The sequence below is a fragment of the Amphiura filiformis genome, unplaced genomic scaffold (assembly GCF_039555335.1).
Source record: "Amphiura filiformis unplaced genomic scaffold, Afil_fr2py scaffold_474, whole genome shotgun sequence".
Lineage (NCBI taxonomy): Eukaryota > Metazoa > Echinodermata > Ophiuroidea > Amphilepidida > Amphiuridae > Amphiura > Amphiura filiformis.
Window position 1 is genome coordinate 1 of NW_027305938.1, and position 10189 is coordinate 10189.

Below are 10189 nucleotides of genomic sequence, written 5' to 3' on the forward strand. Positions count from 1 at the left end.
TTGGCACTCAACAAAAACTTGCCCGTACCCAAAATAAGTTTAACATTCAAATTAGAGGTGAGCCAATAGAACAAATTGACCAATTTAAATATCTTGGTGTTTGGTTTGACCCATCACTTACCTGGTGTATAAATATTGACAAAGTGGTCTTAAAAGTCAACAAGCGTATTGGTCTTATAAGAAGGGTTCGTAATGTATTGCCAACAAAAACTCTTGTCATGTTGTACAAATCTTTAATTATTCCACACTTTGATTATTGTGATGTAGTATGGGGTAATTCCAACAATACTCTATTGTCTAAATTGAAAGTACTTCAAAATACTGCTGGTAAAGTCCTTCTCGGTCTTCCACGTCGTTTTCCAAGTGATGTTTTATTAAGAAGACTGAGCTGGGAAAAACTTTGTGATCGTCGTTTGAAACACCTTAATATTATGGTTTATAAAAGTCTTACTGGCAGTCTACCCTCAAATCTGTGCAATATTTTTAATACTGTTTCTGACATTCATAGTCACGGGACAAGAGCTGGTTCTCAGGGAAATTTGGTCCTATCTCTCTGTCGCAACACATCGGACAGTAGAAAATGTAGTTATAGGGGGGCTTTAGCATTCAACAACCTTCCAACTTTTCCAAGCTTGGAACGTTTAAAAGAATTGTATCATAATGCTATTTTTTTAAAAATATTTTTAATATATATTTATCTGTACCTAAGTGTCTTTTAGTTCCAGAGTTTGTAAATTTTGAATGTATTTTAATATATAATATTTATTATTTTTGTAAATTGTTAACCATTTTGATGTATTTTGTTTGACCCCTGGGCACCCATGGAAAACAGTGTTCACACTGATTGGGTTTCCCCAGGCAAAATAAGATCTAATTATATAATAATAATATATAATAATAAACGTTACGAGGTTTAATGTTCCATGTTGTATAGTTCCATGTACGTGTTTCAAACAAGTATGGTTCTCATTATTATATAATTATAGTAATCTTGTAATTCGTGTTAGAACACAATAATAGAACAAGGAATCGCGGCGAACTTTGAGTGGCATATTTAAACATCAGTCGTTACATTTGATTGAGGCCACCCCGTTTCTTTATGATTAAAATATGTTGCTCTCAATATAATTTATTATCGGGTTCGCGGGGTTTGAGTGTGTCGATGTTGTCAAAGGGGAGGGTGCAAGACAACTTTTAAGGGGAAAATTTTGACGAAAATGGTCAAAAAGATATAAAAAGGCCTAAAAATCTTATATATCAGGGCGGCTAGCATCCCAGGGGGGATCTGCCCTTTGCTCCCTGACTACACCACTGAGTGTGTATTGGGTTTTACCACACACAAAGCCAATGGAATAAAATATAAAAAAAACCTACTTGAGTCGTCGTCGAATATGTTGACCACAGCTTTATCGAGTTGACCCATTCCATGACCTAGCACAGCTGCCGAAGTTGTGTCATTAAACTCAATTGTCACTATAAGTGATTCCGTGTCCTCCAGGAAAACATCGTCTGTTATGGGTAGAGAGACGTCGAGAAATTCACTTCCGGCCATAAATGTAGCTTCGAATGGATTTGACGTATTCTCGAAGTCCTCCGCAACGGCTGATATCGGTATTGCTGTAAAACCTGCAAACAAAACAAACAAACAAACAATCAAATACAAATACAGGAACATTTCAGTAGATCTAAGAACTGAGAACTCACCATGCCAAATAAAAACAAAATATAACTAAGCGAAAACATTGCGCAGTCCACGTGATGGGATGCGCAATCACCCTAAGTCATTATACGCACAATTTTGTTGCCGGGGTTGCGAAACACCCGTGGTCGACGATGCACTGCTTGGCACACGAGGGATCCTGGAGGTACCAATTACAAATACTCCCTGATAGCCAAAAATACTTTGAGGGTTGGGGTTAAAAGATTTAATACACCACAACAATGGGTCAAGTCACAAATTGAGGTTCAGTTTTATGTTATACCCATAGTACTAATCAGGAAAAATAGTGGGTTTGTTAATTTTACAGTCACAATTTTTATAGATCAAAATGCCAAGTGTGGTAGGGGTAGGGCCGGTGGGTGAGGCGTCCATAGGATTATACGCAAAATTGTAAAAAACTAACAATTTTCAAATGCATGTCGTACAAAAAAACTCGAATACCAGAGACTCAGACATAGTGGACTCGTCATTTTAGAGAGTATTTGCTATTTTCTACATCTGTATCCAAAAATCAAAAACTAAACTTTGTTATGTTCCTGGTGGTGTTGGAACCGGGTAAAAAAGTGTTTTACTCACGTATAGTCTCTGTATCTGTGATATCACCACGTCTCACCACGCGTATGGTAACTGATCCATCATCTTCTGCTACAAAGTATTCAGCGCAGTCTAAGTAATATTGGGTAGCTGTATGGGTGAAGACAAGCAACAGTATTAGATTCACAAGGCCTCTGGCAGGAAGAAACAAATAAATAAATCAAAATTTGGGTTTTTTTACACGCTCTGTGGTGTTTACGCTCACGATGGGGTAGTGCGCTTTACGCACGCGGCGCCGATGCGCTGTCTGCCAGTTGCGGTGACGCGGTAGGTTGGCAACCGACTTTCATAACAAACAAACCGGTTTACCCATATTTTTACTGTTTTAAGGCCAATTTTTAACCGTTTTCAACCAAATATAATTCAAAGACGGTTCCGTATTCGGCGACATTTGGATCCAAACTGACGGAGCTTTTCCATGGATATACAAACAAATACCTTTTCTCTATTTATAGTAAGATAAGCGATATCGGCGTTTCGCGCACACTATGCATTATGATTGGTGGACAATTTAACTACAGGTCAATTACTTACTGAAACCAAAACAACGAAAACCACGACGGCCTATATAGTATGACGTCAAGCCACGCTGAAAAGGTGTCATTGGTATTACGAACAGTCTTCAAATCCAGTCGTTTACATACACGCACTTTAGTATGCAATATTTGGCTAAGCGCTCGCTTATTATTTCTGGTCATGCTTAAATGTTTTAACATTAAGCATGTTAAGTATAACAAGACAAAATGATACGTACATGCGACTGCAGTGTCTTCACTAAAAATGGTAACAGTAGCTTTGTCCAGTTGTCCTAGAACATTGGTAGAACCGTTTACTTCTATTCTAATTTCAAGTTGTTCTGTGCCCTCAACAATATTATCATCAGTGATATTCAATACAATTGTTTGCTCATCTTCGTTTGGCAAGAATGTAACCATCCCATCAGCTGGATTAAACGAGCCATAGTCCGATCCAAATTTAGCGGATTGGTCCGTTGCAGTAAACGCTGTCAGAAAGTTAAAAATCAAATTAAGGAGACGCGTACATATACATAAATTCTACAATAACTAGGTGGTATCCTTTCATAACTCTCCAAAGAAATAAGGGGTCGTCATTTTCACTTACGCACAAAGCGTACGTAACTTTTTATTCCCCTCACTCGAATTACGCACAAATAAAAAGGTGTGTTTTGTATACTTACTGACGGTGGCGGCATCGCTTAAATCCCCGACTCTGATCACTTTAAGCATTACCATCAGCATCGCCTCTTCAACGTAGTATTCAGGACAATCCAAGTAATACCACGTGGCTAAACGGGGACGAATAAAAATCGATCTTTTCAAGACGACATCATTTACAAATTGGGGAAGTATGGCAAAAATTTACGTGCGGGAGTAAATCCGGGTTTTCAACCAGCCAACTTGCGAAATTGTCGCATCAGAGGATACAGGATACATAGTGACATAATAATTGAGGGTAAAACTAAGCGTGGGTTTTTAAGTAACTGGTTAGTTAAAATTAAACAACATTCTGTAGATTTGGAATTTCAGCGCTTTTCAAGCTATATAAGTATCAACTCTAATATGAGTACAGCAGATTGCTTGTGAAACATACTTGTACGCAATTAAAAATTTTATTCTGAGAATTCTTCTTTTAAGACTTGGCATGTTGAATTTCAAAATTGAGGTGGGTAGGTACGAAGGTGTACCTCGAGAAGAAAGGTTTTGCCGAGTTTAATTAAAGACGAGTTTCATTTCGTACTTATATAATCTTTTTGCTATTGAGTGACAATGCTTGATTCCACAGTATTTATATCAAAACCCTAGCATTTTAAAATATGCATAGTAATACAAGCTACAAATAAGCATATTTTTAATAATTTGGGAAAAAATCTGTTACTCGTCTGCAAAAAAAAAAGTTTTTCATAATAGTACAACAAACTGAAAGGAATACGGACCCGGATAAAGTCAAAGAGTTTTAAAAGTAAATACTATTCAAATTTTTGAGTGTGAATAAGAACGCATTGCAACAAAATAATCGGCAACGGTATGATTTTGTAATTTTTAACTGTGACAAGGAAATAAAAGATTACTTTACATAGAAAATACCATTTTTATATGGATCTTATATTTCAGAGGGAAACTCGAGAATTTATATAGTAACAACTTACCTGGAGAATCAGTGTCCTTTATTATGACCATAGTTTTATATAAATCACCAACTGTGCCATTAACTGGATCATTAAGTGTGATAAGAAAATGTTCGTCGTGTTCCACAGAGCTATCCGATGCAATAGTTATTGAAACAGTCGCTGAATCCATATCAGCAGGAAAATCTACTAAAGTGTCTACTTTCTCGGTGTAATCAGTTGGCGCTATTGCACTTAGATCTGTCGTGGTGATTTCTATGTAAAAGAATTGATATACTTATTAGAATTCAATATATCACTAAGAGCAGTTCAGCTTTTATGGGAAAGGCACGCATTAATTTGGAAGGCAGGAGGTAGAAAGGACCTAGAACTCATAAATCTGACTTTTTCGAATAGTTGCAATCACAAATATCATCAGTAAAAGTAACAGTAAGAAATAGGAAAAGCACGCTCCCTATGAGGTTGCGCAAGGGTGAGGGAAGTCTTCACAGTATTAATCACATCTATGCTCACCAACTTCTCCGGCTGCCGATAGGTCACCCTTTCGATTGATTGTGATTTCAAATGTTGGGTCTCCCTCATCAACACAATACACGGCGCAGTCGAAGTCATACCAAGTTTCTACAATAATGAAATTAAATACGTTTTGATCCCGCTTTTTGATTCAATGTACTTTTCTCCTGTTTGCTTAACATAATTATATGTCTGACAGAAAATACAGTTTTTCTTAGTAGAACAATAACTGAAAGGAACAGGGACCCAGATAAAGTCAAAGAGTTTTAAAAGTAAATACTATTCAAATTTTTGAGTGTGAATAAGAACGCATTTCAACAAAATAATCGGCAACGGTATGATTTTGTAATTTTTAACTGTGACAAGGAAATAAAAGATTACTTTACATAGAAAATACCATTTTTATATGGGTCTTATATTTCAGTGGGAAACTCGAGAATTTATATAGTAACAACTTACCTGGAGAATCAGTGTCCTTTATAATGACCATAGTTTTATATAAATCACCAACTGTGCCATTAACTGGATCATTAAGTGTGATAAGAAAATGTTCGTCGTGTTCCACAGAGCTATCCGATGCAATAGTTATTGAAACAGTCGCTGAATCCATATCAGCAGGAAAATCTACTAAAGTGTCTACTTTCTCGGTGTAATCAGTTGGCGCTATTGCACTTAGATCCGTCGTGGTGATTTCTAAGTAAAAGAATTGCTATACTTATTAGAATTCAATATATCGCTAAGAGTAGTTCAGCTTTTATGGGAAAGGCACGCATTAATTTGGAAGGCAGGAGGTAGAAAGGACCTAGAACAACTCATAAATCTGACTTTTTCGAATAGTTGCAATTAATATCATCAGTAAAAGTAACAGTGAGAAATAGGAAAAGCACGCTCCTTATGAGGTTGCTCAAGGGTGAGGGATGTCTTTACAGTATTAATCACATCTATGCTCACCAACTTCTCCGGCTGCCGATAGGTCACCCTTTCGATTGATTGTGATTTCAAATGTTGGGTCTCCCTCATCAACACAATACACGGCGCAGTCGAAGTCATACCAAGTTTCTACAAACAATATGACATTAAATACGTTTTGATCCCGCTTTTTGATTCAATGTACTTTTCTCCTGTTTGCTTAACATAATTATATGTCTGACAGAAAATACAGTTTTTCTTAGTAGTACAATAACTGAAAGGAGTACGGACCCGGATAAAGACAAAGAGTTTTAAAAGTAAATACTATTCAAATTTTTGAGTGTGAATAAGAACGCATTTCAACAAAATAATCGGCAACGGTATGATTTTGTAATTTTTAACTGTGACAAGGAAATAAAAGATTACTTTACATAGAAAATACCATTTTTATATGGGTCTTATATTTTAGTGGGAAACTCGAGAATTTATATAGTAACAACTTACCTGGAGAATCAGTGTCCTTTATAATGACCATGGTTTTATATAAATCACCAACTGTGCCATTAACTGGATCATTAAGTGTGATAAGAAAATGTTCGTCGTGTTCCACAGAGCTATCCGATGCAATAGTTATTGAAACAGTCGCTGAATCCATATCAGCAGGAAAATCTACTAAAGTGTCTACTTTCTCGGTGTAATCAGTTGGCGCTATTGCACTTAGATCCGTCGTGGTGATTTCTATGTAAAAGAATAATGGCTATACTTATTAGAATTCAATATATCGCTAAGAGTAGTTCAGCTTTTATGGGAAAGGCACTCATTAATTTGGAAGGCAGGAGGTAGAAAGGACCTAGAACAACTCATAAATCTGACTTTTTCGAATAGCTGCAATCACAAATATCATCAGTAAAAGTAACAGTAAGAAATAGGGAAAGCACGCTCCTTATGAGGTTGCGCAAGGGTGAGGGAAGTCTTTACAGTATTAATCACATCTATGCTCACCAACTTCTCCGGCTGCCGATAGGTCACCCTTTCGATTGATTGTGATTTCAAATGTTGGGTCTCCCTCATCAACACAATACACGGCGCAGTCGAAGTCGTACCAAGTTTCTACAATATGACATTAAATACGTTTTGATCCCGCTTTTTGATTCAATGTACTTTTCTCCTGTTTACTTAACATACTTATATGTCTGACAGAAAATACAGTTTTTCTTAGTATTACAATAACTGAAAGGAGTACGGACCCGGATAAAGTCAAAGAGTTTTAAAAGTAAATACTATTCAAATTTTTGAGTGTGAATAAGAACGCATTTCAACAAAATAATCGGCAACGGTATGATTTTGTAATTTTTAACTGTGACAAGGAAATAAAAGATTACTTTACATAGAAAATACCATTTTTATATGGGTCTTATATTTCAGTGGGAAACTCGAGAATTTATATAGTAACAACTTACCTGGAGAATCAGTGTCCTTTATAATGACCATGGTTTTATATAAATCACCAACTGTGCCATTAACTGGATCATTAAGTGTGATAAGAAAATGTTCGTCGTGTTCCACAGAGCTATCCGATGCAATAGTTATTGAAACAGTCGCTGAATCCATATCAGCAGGAAAATCTACTAAAGTGTCTACTTTCTCGGTGTAATCAGTTGGCGCTATTGCACTTAGATCCGTCGTGGTGATTTCTATGTAAAAGAATAATGGCTATACTTATTAGAATTCAATATATCGCTAAGAGTAGTTCAGCTTTTATGGGAAAGGCACTCATTAATTTGGAAGGCAGGAGGTAGAAAGGACCTAGAACAACTCATAAATCTGACTTTTTCGAATAGCTGCAATCACAAATATCATCAGTAAAAGTAACAGTAAGAAATAGGAAAAGCACGCTCCTTATGAGGTTGCGCAAGGGTGAGGGAAGTCTTTACAGTATTAATCACATCTATGCTCACCAACTTCTCCGGCTGCCGATAGGTCACCCTTTCGATTGATTGTGATTTCAAATGTTGGGTCTCCCTCATCAACACAATACACGGCGCAGTCGAAGTCATACCAAGTTTCTACAAACAATATGACATTAAATACGTTTTGATCCCGCTTTTTGATTCAATGTACTTTTCTCCTGTTTACTTAATATACTTATATGTCTGACAGAAAATACAGTTTTTCTTAGTATTACAATAACTGAAAGGAGTACGGACCCGGATAAAGTCAAAGAGTTTTAAAAGTAAATACTATTCAAATTTTTGAGTGTGAATAAGAACGCATTTCAACAAAATAATCGGCAACGGTATGATTTTGTAATTTTTAACTGTGACAAGGAAATAAAAGATTACTTTACATAGAAAATACCATTTTTATATGGGTCTTATATTTTAGTGGGAAACTCGAGAATTTATATAGTAACAACTTACCTGGAGAATCAGTGTCCTTTATAATGACCATGGTTTTATATAAATCACCAACTGTGCCATTAACTGGATCATTAAGTGTGATAAGAAAATGTTCGTCGTGTTCCACAGAGCTATCCGATGCAATAGTTATTGAAACAGTCGCTGAATCCATATCAGCAGGAAAATCTACTAAAGTGTCTACTTTCTCGGTGTAATCAGTTGGCGCTATTGCACTTAGATCCGTCGTGGTGATTTCTATGTAAAAGAATAATGGCTATACTTATTAGAATTCAATATATCGCTACGAGTAGTTCAGCTTTTATGGGAAAGGCACTCATTAATTTGGAAGGCAGGAGGTAGAAAGGACCTAGAACAACTCATAAATCTGACTTTTTCGAATAGTTGCAATCACAAATATCATCAGTAAAAGTAACAGTAAGAAATAGGGAAAGCACGCTCCTTATGAGGTTGCGCAAGGGTGAGGGAAGTCTTTACAGTATTAATCACATCTATGCTCACCAACTTCTCCGGCTGCCGATAGGTCACCCTTTCGATTGATTGTGATTTCAAATGTTGGGTCTCCCTCATCAACACAATACACGGCGCAGTCGAAGTCGTACCAAGTTTCTACAATATGACATTAAATACGTTTTGATCCCGCTTTTTGATTCAATGTACTTTTCTCCTGTTTACTTAACATAATTATATGTCTGACAGAAAATACAGTTTTTCTTAGTAGTACAATAACTGAAAGGAGTACGGACCCGGATAAAGTCAAAGAGTTTTAAAAGTAAATACTATTCAAATTTTTGAGTGTGAATAAGAACGCATTTCAACAAAATAATCGGCAACGGTATGATTTTGTAATTTTTAACTGTGACAAGGAAATAAAAGATTACTTTACATAGAAAATACTATTTTTATATGGGTCTTATATTTCAGTGGGAAACTCGAGAATTTATATAGTAACAACTTACCTGGAGAATCAGTGTCCTTTATAATGACCATGGTTTTATATAAATCACCAACTGTGCCATTAACTGGATCATTAAGTGTGATAAGAAAATGTTCGTCGTGTTCCACAGAGCTATCTGATGCAATAGTTATTGAAACAGTCGCTGAATCCATATCAGCAGGAAAATCTACTAAAGTGTCTACTTTCTCGGTGTAATCAGTTGGCGCTATTGCACTTAGATCAGTCGTGGTGATTTCTATGTAAAAAAATTGCTATACTTATAAGAATTCAATATATCGCTAATGCTGGTTTCCATACTTTCCGCCGCTTGCCGCTTGCACTTAGATCCGTCGTGGTGATTTCTATGTAAAAGAATAATTGCTATACTTATTAGAAATCAATATATCGCTAAGAGTAGTTCAGCTTTTATGGGAAAGGCACGCATTAATTTGGAAGGCATGAGGTAGAAAGGACCTAGAACAACTCATAAATCTGACTTTTTCGAATAGTTGCAATCACAAATATCATCAGTAAAAGTAACAGTAAGAAATAGGGAAAGCACGCTCCTTATGAGGTTGCGCAAGGGTGAGGGAAGTCTTTACAGTATTAATCACATCTATGCTCACCAACTTCTCCGGCTGCCGATAAGTCACCCTTTCGATTGATTGTGATTTCAAATGTTGGGTCTCCCTCATCAACACAATACACGGCGCAGTCGAAGTCATACCAAGTTTCTAAAAACAATATGAAATTAAATACGTTTTGATCCCGCTTTTTGATTCAGTGTACTTTTCTCCTGTTTACTTAACATAATTATATGTCTGACAGAAAATAAAGTTTTTCATAGTAGTACAATAACTGAAAGGAGTATGGACCCGGATAAAGTCAAAGAGTTTTAAAAGTAAATACTATTCAATTTTTTGAGTGTGAATAAGAACGCATTTCAACAAAAT

At 36.1% G+C, this 10189-nt stretch overlaps 1 protein-coding gene across 1 annotated transcript; it reads right to left on the reverse strand.

Moving 5' to 3' along the window:
- Nucleotides 1–1374: 1374 nt before the first annotated feature.
- LOC140145611 (extracellular matrix protein 3-like) lies at nt 1375–9970 on the reverse strand (the record flags this gene model as incomplete). The annotated part of the gene is made up of 16 exons (XM_072167306.1): nt 1375–1626; nt 2297–2404; nt 3069–3317; nt 3513–3620; nt 4482–4715; nt 4974–5081; nt 5433–5666; nt 5925–6032; nt 6387–6620; nt 6885–6992; nt 7343–7576; nt 7841–7948; nt 8303–8536; nt 8801–8908; nt 9259–9492; nt 9863–9970. Coding segments are annotated over 16 exons (2769 nt in total), but the record flags the coding sequence as incomplete, so codon positions are not given.
- Nucleotides 9971–10189: the final 219 nt, after the last annotated feature.